Source organism: Entelurus aequoreus, linkage group LG28 (genome assembly GCF_033978785.1).
Source record: "Entelurus aequoreus isolate RoL-2023_Sb linkage group LG28, RoL_Eaeq_v1.1, whole genome shotgun sequence".
Taxonomy (NCBI): Eukaryota; Metazoa; Chordata; class Actinopteri; order Syngnathiformes; family Syngnathidae; genus Entelurus; species Entelurus aequoreus.
In genome coordinates, this window is record NC_084758.1 from 31,435,933 (window position 1) to 31,458,879 (window position 22,947).

General features: G+C 39.5%; 1 protein-coding gene across 1 annotated transcript in view; it reads right to left on the reverse strand.

Moving 5' to 3' along the window:
• Positions 1–22,947, reverse strand: part of si:dkey-237h12.3 (teneurin-3) — a 581,230-nt gene that overhangs the window by 182,336 nt on the left and 375,947 nt on the right. The window contains 2 exon segments of the mRNA XM_062039678.1: positions 15,370–15,570; positions 20,224–20,418. Coding sequence (XP_061895662.1) covers positions 15,370–15,570; positions 20,224–20,418 — 396 coding nt within the window.

The window sequence follows — 22,947 nt, forward strand, 5'->3', positions numbered from 1 at the left end:
GCAAGACTGCTTGTATCTGAGATTTCAGACAGAAGCCGATACTTGTTTTTGTTTTTTCTGCTGTCCGATATAATTATCGTACCGGGACACTCCTACTGAAAATGTTCAGGCACCACAGCTTTAGTGTTGTCCCAATACCAATATTTTGGCACAGGTACCAAAATGTATTTAGATACTTTTCGGTACTTTTCCATACTTTTTTATGAATAAAGGGTACCATAAAATATTGCATTATTGGCTTTATTTTAACAACAAATCTTAGGGTAGATTAAACATATGTTTATTATTGCAAGTTTGTCCTTGGACTTTAGCCGCTAGACAGCTAGCCATGTCTTGAAGCACCTCTTCCTGAGGGTGTTTCAGTGTTATAACTTCACCTTTATCTTTACTTTTTAAGCCAAAATGCATCCGTTCTCCCTTTTCTGTCTACACACTGTGTCTGCTTGTAAGTACTCCGTGTGTGTGTGCTGCCGAACATGCTCCTCTGCTCGTGAACCAGCAATGTCACGATATGACGACCAGGAGGTGGGGGACCGGTACTTTTTAGAGGTGGTATAGTACCGAATGTGATTCATTAGTATCGCGGTACTATACTAACACCGTACAACCCTACACAGCTTAATCCATATTTCTGTCCTTCAACGGATTATACCGGCTAGTTTAATTCTTTAAGTGCTCAGGAAGGTCAAAATATAAAAAGCAATAACTGGTATGACTCATTTCTGATTCATGTACAACACATTTTGTTGGTACGGCAAACCACCTGGTATTGTTGTGTGAGACGTGTGGGTGAAAGGAGTGTGAGGCGCCCAAAGAGTCTGGACTTTGACGAACGCAACATCGCAGGGAGTATGCGGAGCAACGTGGTCGCTACGAGTTGGCGTTACCTCATACAGGGTTCGTACACATTTTCCATGGCCAAATTCCAGCACTTTTTAAGGACTTTCAAGATCAATTTTACAGTTTTTTTTCCAGTACCCTTCAAAAGGCGAAAACCAGTGTGAATCAATCCATAGCCTTGTTGTTTGAGGTCACCAAATGCTTTATGTAGGAAACATACAGAAAATCTGCTAAAACCTAAGCCTAACATTGAAGCCGCAGTTATCATTAACTGAATGGTGCATAGAAAATGAAGCAGTGTGACTATTCAATGTCATTGGTGTTTGCAAACGTCTCTCCATTTGTGTTGTTTTTCACATTTATTGTTCTTTTTCTTACTTACAGCACTCAATGACATCCAACAGCACGGATTGATTCACACCGTAATTTGTGCTTGTCAACTGCATAATGTGATGTAAAGCAGTGTTTTTCAACCACTGTGCTGCAGCACACTAGTGTGCCGTGAGATACAGTCTGGTGTGCCGTGGGAGATTATGTAATTTCACCTAATTGGGTTTCAAATATTTTTTGCAAACCAGTAATTATAATCCACAAATAATGTGCCCTTGTTGAGTGTCTGTGCCGTCTAGAGCTCGGCAGAGTAACCGTGTAATACTCTTCCAAATCAGTAGGTGGCAGCAGGTAGCTAATTGCTTTGTAGATGTCGGGAACATGGTTTGTCGTGATCGCAATATGCAGATGACAGCGGAAGGCAGGGTGTAGGTAAAAAAGGTATCTAATGCTTAAACCAAAAATAAACAAAAGGCGAGTGTCGCTAAGAAAAGGCATTGAAGCTTAGGGATGGCTATGCAAAACGAAGCCAAAACTGAACTGGGCGCAAAGTAAACAAAAACAGAATGCTGGACAACAGCAAAGACTTACAGCATGTGGAGCAGCAGACGGCGTCCACAAAGTACATCCGTACATGACAATCAACAACAAAATAGGAGCGCAAGACAAGGACTAAAACACTACACACAGGAAAACACCAACAAACTCAAAATAAGTCACGGTATCTAACGCTTAAACCAAAAATAAAGAAAAGGCATTGAAGCTTAGGGATGGCTATGCAAAACAAAGCTAAAACTTAACTGGCTGCAAAGTAAACAAAAACAGAATGCTGGACGACAGCAAAGACTTACTGTGGAGCAAAAACGGCGTCCACAAAGTACATCCGTACATGGCATGACAATCAACAACAAAATAGGAGCCCAAGACAAAAACTAAAACACTACACACAGGAAAACAGCAAAAAACTCCAAATGAGTCAGGGTGTGATGTGACAGGTGGTGACAGTACACCTACTTTGAGACAAGAGCTATAGTGATGCATGATTGGTTATGCTTTGAATTCATATCCAACAATTGCGAGAACAACTTTTTACTGTCAATATCGGCTGCTGAGTTTCATTTTTTAATGTTTTCTGCTGCTGGTGTGCCTCGGGATTTTTTCAATGAAAAAAATGTGCCTTGGCTCAGAAAAGGTTGAAAAACACTGGTAAAAATGCATGCACCCTCAACATTTAAATGTCACTCATTTATTAACAAAACTGTTCCACATTAATATAAGGATAATAAATTAAAGGAAAAGATTTAGTTTGTTTCACAACACCTCAGTCACCTTCCATTAAGCATATCTAGACTTATAACTGTGGCTATGATAACACATTAATAAAAGGATAATAAAATAAAGGCATAAGAATATTTAGCCTTATAACTGTGGCTATGATAACAAATTAATAAAATAATAATAAAATAAAGGCATAAGCATATGTAGCCTTATAACTGTGGCTATGATAACAAATTAATAAAAGGATAATAAAATAAAGGCATAAGCATATCTAGCCTTATAACTGTGGCTATGATAATAAATTAATAAAAGTAAAATAAAATAAAGGCATACGCATATCTAGCCTTATAACTGTGGCTATGATAACACATTAATAAAAGGATAATAAAATAAAGGCATAAGCATATCTAGCCTTATAACTGTGGCTATGATAACAAATTAATAAAAGGATAATAAAATAAAGGCATAAGCATATCTAGCCTTATAACTGTGGCTATGATAACAAATTAATAAAAGGATAATAAAATAAAGGCATACGCATATCTAGCCTTATAACGGTGGCTATGATAACAAATTAATAAAAGGATAATAAAACAAAGGCATAAGCATATCTAGCCTTATAACTGTGGCTATGATAACAAATTAATAAAAGGAAAATAAAATAAAGGCATAAGCATATCTAGCCTTATAACTTTGGCTATGATAACACATTAATAAAAGGATAATACAATAAAGGCATAAGCATATCTAGCCTTATAACTGGGGCTATAATAACAAATTAATAAAAGGATAATACAATAAAGGCATAAACATATCTAGCCTTATAACTGTGGCTATAATAACAAATTAATAAAAGGATAATAAAATAAAGGCATAAGCAAATCTAGCCTTATAACTGTGGCTATGATAACAAATTAATAAAAGGATAATAAAATAAAGGCATAAGCATATCTAGCCTCATAACTGTGGCTATGCTAATAAATTAATAAAAGGAAAATAAAATAAAGGCATAATCATATCTAGCCTTATAACTGTGGCTATGATAACAAATTAATAAAAGGATAATAAAATAAAGGCATAAGCATATCTAGCCTTATAACTGTGGCTATGATAACAAATCCATTTTTAGTTGAGGGAACTTCTTAACATTATAATTTATCATTGACAAACGCTCGCTTTTTTCCTTTCATAGCTCGTAATAAATGTCCCTAATTAACATGTCATCTAGCGCTGATGTCACAGTTTAGGTCTAGCATGTACCAAAAGGTTAGAAAACACAACTTTAGCTAATGTTAGTTAACTTGTAGGGCTCGTCTTCTCTTAGGCTTACCTTCCACATGACTCGAGAGAGCCGACTCGCCCATTGCGAAAAGCTGGATTTCCTTTTTGCACACTTTGCAGCAGGCTACACCTGGATTTGCGCCACGTTTTATCCAAAGTTTGTATTTGTCATTTTCCATCCAATGTTCATTAAAACGACAACCTCCTGGCAGGATGGACCGATGCACCACTGTCCTCTTGGGGGCGCCACAGAGCCGCATATACATGACAACAACCTAATGTAAGGGCTCGTGCAAAGTCAACAGATCAATCGGTAGCTTTCATTTTTAAGGAAACTTATTCTATTTTTTCCCCATTTTATAATTAGCCTATTGAGTCAGACTGCCGAGAAATATGATGAACATTTCCAAGCGTTCACAAGCACTTCACCCAAAATTCAAGCATTTTTCAAACCTTGAAAACACAACATTAAAATCCAAGCATTTTCAAGGTTTTTAAGCACCCGTACAAACCCTGCTTATAAGACGACACACCGGCAAACTCTTGGTGAGTATCCGTGTGTTTTAGATTTGTGTACGTGTGTTTTAGATCTGTGTACGTGTGTTTTAGATCCGTGTACGCGTTTTAGATCTGCGTGCGTGTGTTTTAGATCATGTACGTGTGTTTTAGATCTGTGTACGTGTGTTTTAGATCCGTGTAAGTGTTTTAGATCTGTGTATGTGTGTTTTAGATCCGTCTACGTGTGTTTTAGATCTGCATACGTGTGTTTAAGATCTGCATACGTGTGGTTTAGATCTGCATCCGCGTTTTAGATCCATGTACGTGTGTTTTAGATCCGTGTACGTGTTTTAGATCCGTGTACGTGTGTTTTAGATCTGTGTACGTGTGTTTTAGATCTGTGTACGTGTTTTAGATCTGCGTACGTGTGTTTTAGATCATGTACGTGTGTTTTAGATCTGTGTACGTGTGTTTTAGATCTGTGTAAGTGTTTTAGATCGGTTTACGTGTGTTTTAGATCTGTGTATGTGTGTTTTAGATCCGTCTACGTGTGGTTTAGATCCGCGTACGTGTGTTTTAGATCTGCGCACGCGTTTTAGATCCGTGTACGTGTGTTTTTGATCCGTGTACGTGTTTTAGATCCGTGTACGTGTGTTTTAGATCCGTGTACATGTGTTTTAAATCTGTGTACATGTGTTTTAGATCCGTGTACGTGTGTTTTAGATCTGTCTTTGTGTGTTTTAGATCGGTCTTCGTGTGTTTTAGATCTGTCTGTGTGTTTTAGATCTGTCTGTGTGTTTTAGATCAGTTTACTTGTGTTTATGATCCGCGTGCGTGTGTTTTAGATCTGCGTACGCGTTTTAGATCTGTGTATGTGTGTTTTACATACGTGTACGTGTGTTTTAGATCCGTGTACGTGTTTTAGATCCATGTACGTGTTTTAGATCCATGTACGTGTGTTTTAGATCCGTTTACATGTGTTTTACATCCGTGTACGTGTGTTTTAGATCCGTGTACGTGTGTTTTAGATCCATGTAAGTGTGTTTTAGATCCATGTGTTTGTTTTAGATCCGTGTACATGTGTTTTAGATCTGTGTACATGTGTTTTAGATCTGTGTACGTGTGTTTTAGATCGTGTATGTGTGTTTTAGATCCGTGTACGTGTGTTTTAGATCTGTGTATGTGTGTTTTAGATCCGTGTACATGTGTTTTAGATCCGTGTACGTGTGTTTTAGATTCGTGTATGTGTGTGTTAGATCTACAAAACACATACACAGATCTAAAACACACGTACGGCCCTTGCATGACAACAACCTAAAGTAAGGGCTCGTGCAAAGCCAACAGATTAAGCGTGTAGCTTTCATTTTTAAGGAAACGTAAATTATTTTTATTCCATTTTATAAATAGCTTTTTGAGTCAAACTGCCGAGAAATATGACGAACATTTCCAAGCGTTTACAAGCACTTCACCCAAAATTCAAGCATTTTTCAAACCTTGAAAACACATTAAAATCCAAGCATTTTCAAGGTTTTTAAGCACCCGTACGAACCCTGCTTATAATATGATAAAACGACACGCCGGCGAACTCTTAACGAGGCGTTCGTGTGAGCAGAGGGTGTGACAATAGCCGAGCGTGTATTTAAAGCTGAAGTGGTTCCAAGTAAAGCATACAGCCAGATAACTAAGTTTCACACTTTCATTTACAGCCAGTTCAACAAAATGTGTCCTTTTGTTGCCGCTAATCCAGCTGCACTATACTCGCGTCTCTTTCAACGCTCACTCAATAACGTTTTTCTGCACTTGAGAGACCCGAGATGGCTCGCGATTAAGTCGTGTGCAGCCTGTCGAATATTAAAAGCACCTCTGGAGGGGAGTCATTGGATTCTAAAAGGGTTCCTCCCTCCCAAAGAATCCATGTAATCAATTTTTCATTAGTGCCAAAGTGTTTATCTGCTGTGAACATGCCGCGGTCCGGAGCTGCATCGGAGGTTGTGGGCGGTCGATCGGCGCGGCGCACTTGTTAATTAAAGTTTATTTAATTGAGGAGGAACCGCAGCGTTGGAATTCCCCGCGCACCCCACTGGGTTAACCAACTCGCTAACTTTTGGGCCGCAACAATGACGGTTCTGGGATTCTCTCTTAGTGAAGACACAAGAGAAGCATTGAGGGGTTGTTCACTTCTTTTATTCCAGGAAGATGTTTGCGTGGCGCTTCCTCCCACATTTTAAACAAATGCAGGTTTATTGGGGACTCTAACGGCCTGATCTACTTAGATCCCAGAGAACAAGCACTAAATTGTGCAAAGTAAAAAAAAAAAAATCCATGTACTGCTATTTTACGGGCTGTAAAAGGCAGAGGTATTTAAGCTGCACCAACCGAATTTTAGAAGAAAACATATTTTTGCATACGCTATATTGCCAAAAGTATTTGGCCACCCATCCAAATGATGAGAATCAGGTGTCCTAATCACTTGGCCCGGTGTATAAAATCGAGCACTTAGGCATGGAGACTGTTTCTACAAACATTTGTGAAAGAATGGGCCACTCTCAGTGATTTCCAGCGTGGAACTGTCATAGGATGCCACCTGTGCAACAAATCCAGTCGTGAAATTTCCTCGCTCCTAAATATTCCAAAGTCAACTTTATTATAAGAAAATGGAAGAGTTCGGGAACAACAGCAACTCAGCCACCAAGTGGTAGGCCATGCAAACTGACAGAGAGGAGTCAGCGAATGATGAAGCGCATAGTGCAAAGACTTTGGCGGTATAGCTCAATTGGTAGAGTGGCCGTCGATCCCCGCTTCTGTCGTTGTGTCCTTGGGCAAGACACTTTACCCACCTGCTCCCAGTGCCACCCACACTGGTTTAAATGTAACTTAGATATTGGGTTTCACTATGTAAAAGCGCTTTGAGTCACTAGAGAAAAGCGCTATATAAATATAATGCACTTCACTTTCTGCACAGTCAGTTGCAACAGAGCTCCAAACGTCATGTGACCTTCCAATTAGCCCACGTACAGTACGCAGAGAGCTTCATGGAATGGGTTTCCATGGCCGAGCAGCTGCATCTAAGCCATACATCACCAAGTCCAATGTAAAGCGTGGGATGCAGTGGTGTAAAGCACGTCACCACTGGACTCTAGAGCAGTGGAGACGCCTTCTCTGGAGTGATGAATCACACTTTTCCATCTGGCAATCTGATGGACCAGTCTGGGTTTGGAGGTTGCCAGGAGAACGCTACATTTCGGACTGCATTGTGCAGAGTGTGACATTTGGTGGAGGAGGAATTATGGTGTGGGGTTGTTTTTCAGGAGTTGGGCTTGTCCCCTTAGTTTTAGTGAAAGGAACTTTGAATGCTCCAGGATACCAAAACATTTTGGACAATTCCATGCTCCCAACCTTGTGGGAACAGTTTGGAGCGGGCCCCTTCCTCTTCCAACATGACTGTGCACCAGAGCACAAAGCAAGGTCCATAAAGACATGGATGACAGAGTCTGGTGTGGATGAACTTGACTGGCCTGCACAGAGTCCTGACCTGAACCCGATAGAACACCTTTGGGATGAATTAGAACAAAGACTGGGAGCCAGACCTTCTCGACCGACATCAGTGTGTGACCTCACCAATGCGCTTCTGGAAGAATGGTGGAACATTCCTATAAACACACTCCGCAACCTTGTGGACAGCCTTCCCAGAAGAGTTGAAGCTGTAATAGCGGCAAAGGGTGGACCCACATCATAATGAATCCTATGGGTTAGGAATGGGATGGCACTTCAAGTTCATATGTGAGTCAATACTTTTGGCTATATAGTGTATGTTAACTATTATGTACTTTTTTTATTTCAATACCTTCATTGTTTTCAAACAGTGCCTGTAACACGGCAGCAAAACAATGGGTGCCACTTCTATGATTAACTACATTCCTCCATAAAATAGGTAACAGTTCTGATAATTGTATGTATTACTTAAAAGAAACTTGGTTTTGTTTAATAAAATTCTACCCAAACATTTGATAAAGTCAAATAAGGCAACAAGAGAAGTATCCAACACTTCTCTTTTAAAGTTAAAGTTAAAGTAGCAATGATTGTAACACACACACTAGTTGTGGTGAGGTTATCCTCTGCATCACCCTCACCCGCTGGGAGGTGAGGGGAGCAGTGAGCAGCAGCGGTGGCCACGCCCAGTAATCATTTTCTAAAGCAAATTTGTACAGCAAGTACGGGCATTTACATATGATTTGCCTGAGTAGCTGGACAGAAAAAATATAAATAAATAAATAATAATAATTTAAGAAAAAATAGATATTTAATTTCTTGGATTTCTTTCTTCAATTAGGAATTGTTACAAATAAGAATCGCGATTAATTCGGAAAATCGATTGTTTTGACGTCCTACCAAGAAAAATGCACTTGTTATTAGTGAGAATATTCTTATTTTAAGTTATTTTTGGGTTAATTGAAGTTAGCTAATTAGGGTTCGCATGTACACAGGGAGTCCTTTGTACAGGTACAAAGGAACCTATTGAAATTGTAAGGTTGATTATTATTCCGCAGCTTTGCGCACTACTTTGCCCCCCTTAACATGCTTCAAAACTCACCAAATTTTATACACACATAGAAAAACTGGGACAGCACACTTTAGTAAAAAAACCAAACCCCAAAAATCTAAATTGCGCTCTAGCGCCCCCTAGGAAAAAAAACAAAACAAACTGCCTGCAACTCCCACTAGGAAGGTCGTAGAGACATGAAACAAAAACCTGTATGTAGGTCTCACTTAGACCTACAACTCATAATGACACATCCTCGGGCAAAAACCAACAGGAAGTTGGCAATTTCCCATTTAAGACAAAAATTTACTAAAAACACTCATTTTTGCCTCTTTGAGCTGTAATTTGACCCCCTTAAAATACTTCAAAACTCACCAAAATTCTCACACACATTGGGACTGCTGGAAATTGCGATCTAAAAAAAAACCGAACCCCAAAACTCAAAATTGCGCTCTAGAGCAATTTTTGAATAAAACAGAGACAAAACTGCTTTTTAGAGGAAAACTCAGATAAAACTGCTTGTAACTTCCGGTAGGAACGTCTTAGAGACATGAAACAAATACCTCTATGTAGGTCTCACCTAGACCTACATTTCATAGATTGACAACAGGAAGTTTGCTATTCCTCTTTCAAAACAACATTTTTGTTACAACCGGTCACCAAACATCAAACGTTATCTCCTCGGAGCGCGTTTGTCGTTTCGGCTTCAAACTGCTACAGGAGAGAGATTGAACCCTTCTGATTAAAAGTTGACCAAAGAGTTGTGATTAGTGCTACCCTTTTGATTTTACGAGCCTTGAAAGACCCGCAGCACTAAAGCTGCTCCGCTGCTGTTGTTGTAAGAGTGCTGCTTAAAAGCAGAAAGCACCAGCGTGAGCACAGAATGCAGAGAAGGTAGTACACTACACAACTTCCTCTAACTCCCAGTATGAATATCGTAGAGACACGAAACAAAAACCTCTATGTAGGTCTCACTCAGGACTACCACTGGACAAAAGTATTGGGACACCTAGGACTAGCACCTGCCAAAAAGCGGACCCGACCAACGCTGCTTGCAGCTTTAATTTTACTTGTTTTGGAAAGTCTTGACAAGCCAAATGTTCTTGTTCTATTGGCAGATAATTTTGCTTTGTTCAAATAAAACACCCCTCATTTTTTTTTTTTTTTTTTTTCTTGTTTTTGAACACTGACTTTTTGCAGTGAGTCTATAGCGGGCGCATAAATCAGGCAGAGATAACAGCCTGTGAACTACCTTGCCCCCCCCCCCCCCCACCTGTGCTCAGAGACAAATCCTTGAATACAAAGCTGTGACAAATTAATTCTCGCTGTGAGCAGGTGGCACACCAAGATGGCCCCCCTTTAAAGTAAAAAAATAAAGAACAAAAAGGGTGAAAAAGAGTGGCCTTTTCGGAAGAAAGGTTGCGAATAAATCTGCGTCTCATATTTTATAATAAGAAACCTGGGTGACACCTTGAGAAGGAGCATATGTTGAGTCCCGCAAGATTAATGTAAGTGTCAGCGCTTTGTTGTTAACATATGTCGGCTTTTACGGCGGCACACCGTGCCACAAGTGTCGACTTAGAGCACACTTACTTTGACTTCAGCGCAGCGCGGCGTCATGAGGCGGCTCAATTTCCGCTTTTTTTTTTTGTCTCCCCCCCACCCCCACGCTAATTTAATCGATGTTGTAAACATAAAGCATGTCAGCAGGATATTCAGAAAGTGCTGTCAGCGCGGTGGGGAAAAAAAAAACACGGGCAGGCGAAGCTCGCATTTATCATCGCGGCGGAAAATTCCGACTTTCAATCAGCGGGACATCGCAAATGAATAATTTTGCTTCCTGGGCACGGAGAAGAGATGTGAGAAATAATTTGATTTAGACGTCTGTTCCGCTCAAAGACGTTCACCTTCATTTAGGGAAATAAAAAATGTCCCGACAAAAGTTGATTACCATTCAAAACGGCCATCTGATTAATTAATGCAGATTGAAATTTTGAGAAATGAGGATTAAAGTTACGTTTGTTTGGTCACTTTGTTTTTATCAGGTGCACAAATGACCCCAAAGTTGTATTGTTATAATTAAAATGATGGTGCTTAAACTTAGTGCCAGTTTTTGTTAGTGAAGTGAAGTGAATTATATTTATATAGCGCTTTTTCTCTAGTGACTCAAAGCGCTTTACATAGTGAAACCCAATATCTAAGTTACATTTAAACCAGTGTGGGTGGCACTGGGAGCAGATGGGTAAATGTCTTGCCCAAGGACACAACGGCAGTGACTAGGATGGCGGAAGCGGGGATCGAACCTGGAACCCTCAAGTTGCTGGCACGGCCACTCTACCAACCGAGCTATACCGCCCCCAGGTGAGGACAGCAATTCGGTCTAAAAGGAAAACCAAAGCGTATTCAAACCAAAAGCTATTTTTCTCATAATACGTTCCAGATACCCATAAATATCAGAGGTGTCAAAAAAATAATAATATACTTGTATATACAGTGGTGGTCAAAAGTGTACATACACTTATGAAGAATATATTGTCATGGCTGTCTTGAGTTTCTAATCATTTCTACAACTCTTATTTGTTTGTGATAGAGTGATTGGAGCACATACTTGTTGTTTTATGAATTTATTATGGCTCTACTGAAAATGTGAGCAAATGTGCTGGGTCAAAAGTATACATACAGCAATGTTAATATTTGCTTACATGTCCCTTGGCAAGTTGACCTGCAATAAGGCGCTTTTGGTAGCCATCCACAAGCTTCTGCTGGAATTTTTTACCACAAAATTGGTGCAGTTCAGCTAATTGTGTTGGTTTTCTGACATGGACTTGTTTCTTCAGCATTGTCCACACGTTTAAGTCAGTACTTTGGGAAGGCCATTCTAAAATCTTATTTCCAGCCTGATTTAGCCATTTCTTTACCACTTTTGACGTGTGTTTGGGGTCATTGTCCTGTTGGAACACCCAACTGCGCCCAAGACACAACCTCCGGGCTGATGATTTTAGCTTGTCCTAAAGAATTTGGAGGTAATCCTCCTTTTTCATTGTCCCATTTACTCTCTGTAAAGCACCAGTTCCATTGGCAGCAAAACAGGCCCAGAAAATAACACTACCACCACCATGCTTTACAGTAGGGATGGTGTTCCTGGGATTAATAGGCCTCACCTTTTCTTATCCAAACATATTGCTGGGTATTGCGGCCAAACAGCTCAATTTTTGCTGTATGAATACTTATGACCCAGCAGATTTGCTCACATTTCCATAATAAATTCATAAAAGAAGCAAACTTCATGAATGTTTTTTGTGACCAACAAGTATGTGCTCCAATCACTCTATCACAAAAAAATAAGAGTTGTAGAAATGATTGGAAACTCAAGACAGCCATGACATTATGTTCTTTACAAGTTTATGTCAACTTTTGACCACGACTGTATATATACATATACGGTATATATAGTTGTATACACTTTTTAGAGCTAAAATATACCCAAACGACCACTTTGTTGCAGCCAAAAATGTATTTCCAGTAATATTTTGATACTAACACATCTTATCTCAGCATGTTTTACTAGAATACCCTCATGAGCATTACATATATCAAAATGAAGTACCTACTGTATGCTTTACATTTTGAAATACCCTTCAAATCAATTTTTGCAAAGTGATGGTTTGGGTAGATTTTAGCTTTATAAAGGGTATTTCAACAAGTAAACAGTACAGTAGGTACTTGATTTTGATATACCGGTATGTAACGGCCGTATGGGTATTCAAGTCAAATATGCAGAGATGAGAGTGGTCCTCGTCAGCCAGAGAACTTTGATTTTGGGGCGGCAGCAGTAAAGTTTAGATCCATGAAGGAAAAAAGAAAGTGAATGAATGTTTATAACCAAATACATTTACATATACATAAAAATGTGTTTTCTTTTGGATGATTTTTTTTTTAATGAATTAAGTAACGTTTATGAAAACCTTTTTTTTTTCCAAAACACAATATAGAATGTGAGATATAACAGGATAATGCATACATTTATCATTTGTTTTCAAAATGGTTACAAAAAAGTGGGACCCCATTTTTATGACTTGATGGGGTCCCTGGGACCCCATTTTGAAAATTCCTAGCGCCAACACTGACACAGATTAAGATATGCGTTTGTACGTGGTTGAATTGTGGACGATTGATGAGCCTTTTGTTTGCTTTTGTGTATTGCTGCATCATGTTGTGGCCATTTGGAAGTGCAGTTGTCTGTGACTTTATATCAATATTTGCCTGTACTTAATTGAGTGATTTGAAAAAGAAAATTTGAATTGCATTGTATTGTATTTCTGTTAAATGTGTGTCCAAAAAATTCAATAAATACATGTTTAAAAATGTAATTGAAAAATAAAAACATTTTGCTACAATATGACTTTTAGAGTAACAGCTCTGCAATAACGACATTAGCAGTTAATTATCTAGTGAATGGAATAAAAGGATTCCAACTTTGAATACCTTCTTTGATTCGATAAAATACAATATATGCTGATAAAATAAATGATTATCAACACAAAAAACATTTGCAGTGAACGCAATTACACGGTTAGAGGTTAGACATTCATATGGACTAATCTAAATTTGAATATCGGGAGCTGTTTTTTGTTTTTTTTTAAAGCGAGATTGTCGTTAAAAAAAACAAGCCTAGGTAACTTTTCTGCACCTGAATCGCCGCACACAAAAGGGAGAACATTTGTCAAAATGTCGAGTTTCCTGTGCTATTATTTTTCGTAGCCATCCACAACTTGGCGGTGGTTTTATTAAACCTCAAAGTTTGACCCCAAAAATCGGATTGACTTGAAATTTCTCTCCAAAACACCCACTATAAATTCCCAGCGTTTCGGTCAATCCCCGTTACATTTGGTACACGGACTGACAAAGACATTGGAGCAAGACTGGTTGAAAAAAATGGCCGTCATCAAGTCTTTGCAGACTTAGCCAGAAATAGTCCATCAATCATTGATCATTTTTTCTATTTATCATTATAAAACAACAACCTTTAGGGGGCGCCGCAAAATTATTTTACAGTCATGTACAATCGTCCCTTGCTACATGTTAATTTATGGGAAATTTATAAATTTTTTAAAGCATATTTTACAACATTTTTGGCCTAAATTAAGCATTTTCATTCATACAAATGGCTAAATGAACTAAACATATCACTAGTACAGAATTGTTCACACTTAATTAATTGTGCATATGACAACAGAAAGTATTTTATCTACACTGTTTGATTTTATTTAGAATTATGATTATTTTATTTTAATTTTGCCTTGCACTTTTGAATTGCCTTGTGTATAAATTGTGCTCTATAAATAAGCTTGCCTTGCCCATTGGCCACTAGAGGAGACCAAACCAATCAGATTATGTCATTTAGTATCGTGGCCACTGATTGGCTCAGTCTCAGGCAGCAATACTGTAAGGTAGTGTTGTAACGATACCAATATTTTGGTACCGGTACTCAAATTATTTTGATACTTTTCGGTACTTTTCTAAATAAAGGGGACCACAAAAAAATTGCATTATTGGCTTTATTTTAATAAAAAATCTTAGGGTACATTAAACATATGTTTATTATTGCAGTTAAGTCGTTAAATAAAATAGTGAACATACAAGACAACTTATCTTTTATTAGTTAGTAAACAAACAAAGACTCCTAATTAGTCTGCTGACATATGCAGTAACACATTGTGTCATTTATCTACCTATTATTTTGTCTACATTATGATGGACAAGTGGTAGAAAATTAATTATTAATGTACTTGTTCATTTACTGTTAATATCTGCTTATTTTCTGTTTTAACATGTTCTATCTACACTTCTGTTCAAATGCAATAATCACTTATTCTTCTGTTGTTTGGATACTTTAGTTTTGGATGATACCACAAATGTAGGTATCAATTTGATACCAAGTAGTTACAGGATCATACATTGGTCATATTCAAAGTCCTCATGTGTCCAGGGACATATTTCCTGAGTTTATAAACATAATATACATTTGAAAAAAACGAAAGAAGATGTTGTGATGCCAAACAATATTGACGTAATCATAGTAGTATCGACTAGATACGTGCCTGTACTTGATATCATTAGCACCTTTTCCTGAGGGTGTTTCAGTGTTATAACTTCACCTTTATCGTTCGTTTTTAAGCCAAAATGCGTTCGTTCCCCCTTTTCTGTCTACACACTGTGTCTGCTTGTAAGTACTCTGTGATTGTGCGCTGCCGAACATGCTCCTCTGCTCGTAAACCAGCAATGGGGGGGTAGGGAACCGGTACGTTTCAGAAGCGATATAGTACCAAAAATGATTCATTAGTATCGCGGTACTATACTAATACTGGTGTACCGTACAACCCTACTGTAAGGTTGACTAAAGGGTGTTATTTAGTAGTAAACAGGTTTTTAGCTTGGAAAATATGTAATTCATTAATGATTCCTTCTTGAGGGAAATTCATATATCATGATCAAGTCTGGAACCAATTAACAGCGCTTAGAGCTGTTTAATTTACTGATAGGACACATTAGGTGTCGCCCATCGGCGCAAAACATCACACTGACAAGGAAAGCGTTCTGACCTATGGAGCAGTCGGCCCCGGTCCAGTTCTCCTCGCAGACGCAGGTTCCGGAGTCGGTGTTGAAGGTGCCGTGACTGGAGCACTGCTCGGGACAAGTGCTCTTCAGGATCTCGCAGCCGATGCCCCCCCAGCCCGGGTTACAGTGGCACTCGCCGTGATGACAAGTCCCGTGTCCGCTGCACTTTGGATCCACGCAGTCCACTGAGGAGACAAGGAGGACCACGGCGGTGTCGGTTTAACACTTATAAACTTGCACTTGAACCACTTAAGATCATTACTCACGTGGAAGTTCTCTGGTGCCACTTTTTTTCTTTTCTTTTTTACACTTTAGTGTTTTTTTCTCTCTACGCGTTCTGACCTACTCTGTACTTGCAGCCCAGTGATTTTCCATGAAAGTACAAATAAAAGTAGCCTAATGACAGTCTCGTCTTGAATAATCAGTTTAAGTTGTGTTTTTTTCTTCCTTTAGATTGGAATAAAATGGAATTAAACTGAGTACACTTAGAAAGGCAAGTCAATGCACGATACAATACTTAAATACGGTATATATCATATTGTACAGTAGTGTATAAAAGCAGTCAACCCACAGCCATTATTGTCTAAATCAGTGGTCCCCAACCTTTTTGTAGCTGCGGACCGGTCAACGCTTGAAAATTTGTCCCACGGACTGGTGGGGGGGGGCTATTAAATGTTTTTATTTTTATTTTATTTTTTATTTTTACATAAATAAATACAATCATGTGTGCTTACGGACTGTATCCCTGCAGACTGTATTGATCTATATTGATATATATTATATTTTTATGTTGATTTCATTAAAAAATAAAAAAATATATATATATATTTTTTTTTTTTTTTAATTTCTTGTGCAGCCCGGTACCGGGTCGCGGCCCGGTGGTTGGGGACCACTGGTCTAAATAGCTAGTAACATAAGTGGTAATAGCGTACATGAGTGCTGGGGGAGCTGCGGTTTATTGAGAGGTAACAAATCCAGACATTTAAATGTCCAAAGTAATTACTTTGGACATTGTGATGCAGATCATCATCCCCTACCTCGGGGGTCGGCCACCAGAAACATTGAAAGAGCCATAGTGGACCAAAAATACAAAAAACAAATCTGTCTGGAGCCCCAAAAAAGGAAAAGTCTTATATAAGTGTTATAATGAAGGCAACACATAATGTAAGTGTCTATATTAGCTATAATAGCTTACTATCAAAACGACTTTAAAAGTCTTATATAAGTGTTATAATGAAGGCAACACACAATGTAAGTATCTATATTAGCTATAATAGCCTACTATCAAAACGACTTTAAAAGTCTTATATAAGTCTTATGATGAAGACAACACATGACGTAAGTGTCTATATTAGCTATATTAGCCCAAAATGACTATTTGTCGCAGGCTGAAGCAAATCTTCGTTGACAGAAATGTTGAAATGCAATATTGATTCTACACATTTTTACAACATTAGAAACCATTAGTAAATCAGAGGCTACTCAGAAGGTGAGATAACTTCTGAAATTGCTGGTTTTTAATGGCCAAAGGTATAGATGTGTGTGTCCACGTTAAAGGAAACGGCAGGCTGTCTTCTTCTAATGGATTTATTACAGGCTTTGGCAAGCTGGGTAATGTTTGCTGTGGTCTGGAACAACATGGCACACAAACAACTATCAGAAATGCAGCCAATATTACATACAGATAATGTGTCATGAGACATGCAAATATAAACTAAATATACAGAGGACATAATTAAAGGAAATTAAAAATACCTACAAGCGAGGCATAATGATGCAATATGTACATACAGCTAGCCTAAATAGCATTTTAGCATCGATTAGCTTGCAGTCGTGCATTGACCAAATGTGCCTGATTAACACTCCACACAAGTCAATAACATCAACAAAGCTCACCTGTGTGCATTCACGCACAGCATGAAACGTTTGGTGGACAAAATGAGACAAAGAAGGAGCGGCATAAAACACGTCTTTCTGTGGCAGCCTCGGAGAAAGTTGTACATGTGAACAAACGACGATGAGTTCAAGGATCGCTGAAATTAGTAGGACAAAACGGTGCTTGCCAAATCCTCTCATCAGTGAAGCATGTTTAATATAAACAGTGGGATTTATAACAATTAGGAAGGTTTGTGTCATGTTTGTCCTCCTACAGAAACCATAAATGTGTTTTTTTTTTTCATCTTTTTAAATTTTTACACATCTCTGAAACAGGTCCAGGGAGCCACTAGGGCGGCGCTAAAGAGCCGCACGTGGCTAGGTTGCTGACCCCCGCTAGTTTTCTCATATGATAAGAAGCCCAAATGCCTCACGTCACGATATCGCACGGTTGCTACCAACAGGATGCAGATATGGCAGGTGACGTACAGGTACAATTATTTATTTGGTCAGGATGACCCCGGACGCCTCCCTGGGGAGGTGTTTAGGGCACGTCCGACTGGTAGGAGGCCACGGGGAAGACCCAGGACACGTTGGGGAGTCTGTCTCCCGGCTGGCCCGGGAACACCTCAGGATCCCCTGGGAGGAGCTGGACAAAGTAGCTCGGGAGAGGGAAGTCTGGGCTTCCCTGCTTAGGCTGCTGCACCCACAACCTTACCTCTGATAAGCAGAAGAAGATGGATGGATGGATGTTTTACGCTTTGTTCCTGATAATTATATTTATTATCTTAAATAACAGAAGTATCAAGAGTATCACTATTTTGATTTGAGAATCGATATTAGAGCGTTAAGATCTGGTATCGGCGGTATCAATATTTTACAAAACCCAAAACCAGTGAAGTTGTCACATTGTGTAAATGGTAAATAAAAACAGAATACAATGATTTACTAATCATTTTCAACTTATTTTCAATTGAATAGACTGCAAAGACAAGATATTTAATGTACACACTGAGAAACTTTTTTTTTTTTTGCAAATAATCATTAACTTAGAATTTAATGGCAGCAACACGTTGCAACATAGTTGTCACAGGGGCATTTTTACCACTGTGTTACATGGCCTTTCCTTTTAACAACACTCAGTAAACGTTTGGGAACTGAGGAGACACATTTTTGAAGCTTCTCAGGTGGAATTATTTCCCATTCTTGCTTGATGTACAGCTTAAGTTGTTCAACAGTCCGGGGGTCTCCGTTGTGGTATTTTAGGCTTCATAATGCGCCACACATTTTCAATGGGAGACAGGTCTGGACTACAGGCAGGCCAGTCTAGTACCCACACTCTTTTACTATGAAGCCACGCTGTTGTAACACGTGGCTTGTCATTGTCTTGCTGAAATAAGCAGGGGCGTCCATGATAACGTTGCTTGGATGGCAACATATGTTGCTCCAAAAGCTGTATGTACCTTTCAGCATTAATGGTGCCTTCACAGATGTGTAAGTTACCCATGTCTTGGGCACTAATACACCCCCATACCATCACACATGCTGGCTTTTACACTTTGCGCCTAGAACAATCCGGATATTTTTTTTCCTCTTTGGTCCGGAGGACACGACGTCCACAGTTTCCAAAAACAATTTGAAATGTGAACTCGTCAGACCACAGAACACTTTTCCACTTTGCATCAGTCCATCTTAGATGAGCTTCTGGGTGTTGTTGATAAATGGCTTTGGCTTTGCATAGTAGAGTTTTAACTTGCACTTACAAATGTAGCGACCAACTGTAGTTACTGACAGTGGTTTTCTGAAGTGTTCCTGAGCCCATGTGGTGATATCCTTTACACACCGATGTCGCTTTTTGATGCAGTACCGCCTGAGGGATCGAAGGTCACGGGCATTGTCGCTTACGTGCAGTGATTTCTCCAGATTCTCTGAACCTTTTGATGATATTACGGAGCGTAGATGGTGAAATCCCTAAATTCCTTGCAATAGCCCGTTGAGAAATGTTGTTCTTAAACTGTTTGCTCAGGCATTTGTTGACAAAGTGGTGACCCTCGCCCCGTCCTTGTTTGTGAACGACTGAGCATTTCATGGAAGCTGCTTTTATACCCAATCATGGCACCCACCTGTTCCCAATTACCCTGTTCACCTGTGGGATGTTCCAAATAAGTGTTTGATGAGCATTCCTCAACTTTCTCAGTATTTGTTGCCACTTCTGCCAGCTTTTTTGAAACGTGTTGCAAGCATCAAATTCCAAAGGAGCTAATATTTGCAAAAAATAACGAAGTTTTCCAGTTTAAACGTTAAATATCTTGTCTTTGCAGTCTATTCAATTGAATATAAGTTGAAAAGGATTTGCAAATCATTGTATTCTCTTTTTATTTACCATTTACACACACGTGACAACTTCACTGCTTGTGTAGTATGGATCGGCACATCACGAGTATAGATTGTTCTGGTTGTGTTCTGGTATAGTGACTAACCCTAGTTTCTATAGCAAGAAGGAGACATAATAACATTCTTGCTGAAGTGTAAGGACTGTTCTCTCTTTTGCCGCGAGGTAGACTCCAGCTTCCATTCTCCTCTCGTGTTCAAAGGCAAACCTTGACTCCTTCAGAGGCTGTGAGCATGCGAGGTCAGTCACCTGTCCGTGCTCGTCTGATCAGACAATTCCTTTTGTCAGCACGTCGCTCGATAACGTTAAATGCGGAGAAGTGGATTGGCCGGGGGGTTGGGGGAAAAGGAAAGGAGGATCTGCTTAAATGAGCGCCATTGATTGATTGCTTGGAACGGACGACTGCGGAGCTCAGCGATAGGCTGGCAAATTAGCAGCTTTGCACGCTCGCGAGGAGGAAAAAGAGTGCATTTAGTGGCAGCGTGTCTATAACGACAACATAGAAAACATTATCTGCTTGGCGGACTTGAACACACACATTCAATACCTTTCGTCTGCCAGCAGCGTTTACCTTGTTCACAGCTGCCTCCTCTCCAGCCGCTGTTGCACACGCAGCTGCCCGACACGCACACCCCGTGACCCGCGCACTGGGGGTCCACGCACTGGCCGGAGGCCACGTCGCACTCGGTGCCCTTCCAGCCGCTGTAGCACTGGCAGCGCCCCCTGGTGTACTGGCCGGTGCCGCTGCACAGCACGGGGCAGGCGGCTAGGAGACACAAAGCGTTCATCTTTTATTCAAACTTTGCTTTCAAAAAGTACACTACCTTTCAAAAGTTTGGGGTCACATGGAAATGTCCTTATTTTTGAAGGAAAAGCACTGTACTTTTCAATGAAGATAACTTTAAACTAGTCTTAACTTTAAAGAAGTACACTCTATACATTGCTAATGTGGTAAATGACTATTCTAGCTGCAAATGTCTGCTTTTTGGTGCAATATCTACATAGGTGTATAGAGGCCCATTTCCAGCAACTATCAGTCCAGTGTTCTAATGGTACAATGTGTTTGCTCATTGGCTCAGAAGGCTAATTGATGATTAGAAAACCCTTGTGCAATCATGTTCACACATCTGAAAACAGTTTAGCTCGTTACAGAAGCTACAAAACTGACCTTCCTTTGAGCAGATTGAGTTTCTGGAGCATCACATTTGTGGGGTCAATTAAACGCTCAAAATGGCCAGAAAAAGAGAACTTTCATCTGAAACTCGACAGTCTATTCTTGTTCTTAGAAATGAAGGCTATTCCACTAAATTGTTTGGGTGACCCCAAACTTTTGAACGGTAGTGTATATTCCGGAATTACTTTTATTATTTGCGTATTGTTGAATAACAGATGATACTTGTGAGACAAATGAAGCTTCGAGTGTCAGTAAGAACAGCAAAAATATACAGTTTTTGTTAGTGACGTGGAGCTCATGACACAGTAAGTTGAAACATGCGGACACGTTTGTTACTGGACACAAGCCGTGCTGCGGCGTGTTTACTTGTGTGTGATACCATGTGCGCCACAAGCCGTCCTGCAGCGTGTTTACTTCTGTGTGATATCATGTGCGATACAAGCCGTCCTGCAGCGTGTTTACTTCTGTGTGATATCATGTGCGATACAAGCCATCCTGCAGTGTGCTAACTTGTGTGTGATATCATGTGCGATACAAGTCGACCTGTGACATGTTTATTTGTGTGCAATATCATGTGCGATACAAGCAGTCCTGCAGCATGTTTACTTGTGTGTGATATCATGTGCAACACAAGCCATCCTGCAGCGTGCTAACTTGTGTGTGATATCATGTGCGATACAAGTTGACCGGCGACATGTTTATTTGTGTGCAATATCATGTGCGATACAAGCAGTCCTGCAGCGTGTTTACTTGTGTGTGATATCATGTGCGATACAAGCCGTCCTGCATCGTGTTTACTTGTGTGATATCATGTGCGACACAAGCCGTCCTGCAGCGTGTTTACTTGTGTGTGATATCATGTGCGACACACGCCGTCCTGCACCGTGTTTACTTGTGTGTGATATCATGTGCGACACAAGCCATCTCTGCAGCGTGCTAACTTGTGTGTGATATCATGTGCAACACAAGCCGTCCTGCACCGTGTTTACTTGTGTGTGATATCATGTGCGACACACGCCGTCCTGCACCGTGTTTACTTGTGTGTGATATCATGTGCGACACAAGCCATCTCTGCAGCGTGCTAACTTGTGTGTGATATCATGTGCAACACAAGCCGTCCTGCAGCGTGTTTACTTGTGTGTGATATCATGTGCAATACAAGCCATCCTGCAGTGTGTTTACTTGTGTGTGATATCATGTGTGATACAAGCTGTCCTGCAGCGTGTTTACTTGTGTGCGATATCATGTGCGACACAAGCCGTCATGCAGCGTGCTTACTTGTGTGTGATATCATGTGTGATACAAGTTGTCCTGCAACATGTTTGTGTGCGATATCATGTAAGATACAAGCAGTTCTGCAGCTTGTTTACTTGTGTGTGTTATCATGTGCGATACAAGCCGTCCTGCAGCGTGTTTACTTGTGCAAAGCTTGACAGCCAGTTAACATCTAAATGTCCTCCAATAAGCACACAAGGTTGGTCTATTTTACTTAAATCATTTACAACATGTAAACATAGTAGGCTATAGGCTAATAGCACACAAGCTAGACATATGTAATAAATGTCCTTAATTGAACAATATTGCAGAGTTAAATAGCACATTTGTCAATATAAACAAGTATCAAATAATCATACTTGCATAACTACAGTATTTATTCCCATCATGTCAAACAATAAAGATTGCATATAAAAGTATATCAGAAATTACATTATTTAGCTACAGTAAAGTTGTTGATTTTTTTTTAAATACATTTTTTATGATTGTTATTATAAGTATTCTTTCAAATAAGACATTTAAGCAGTGTGTAACAAACTTTTATTTTCATTTTAAAGAAAATCAGAATCATATAATACGTGTTTGATTAGCTTATTTTGTTTAATTTTTGATGAAATCGGGAAAAAAAACGGGGAAAAAAAACATGTAATCACAGTCTTTATCGCAAATTCCGGACTATAAGCTATTATTTTTTTCTTGCGCTTTGAACCCTGCGGCTTATAAAACGGTTAGGCTAATTTATGGATTTTTCTTTGCCGACAGCCATAACTCCAATAGTATAAAACAAACAAACAAGCAAAGGCCCCTTAAATGGTGTGTTATTGTTAGTGCTACGGTGCCATCTTT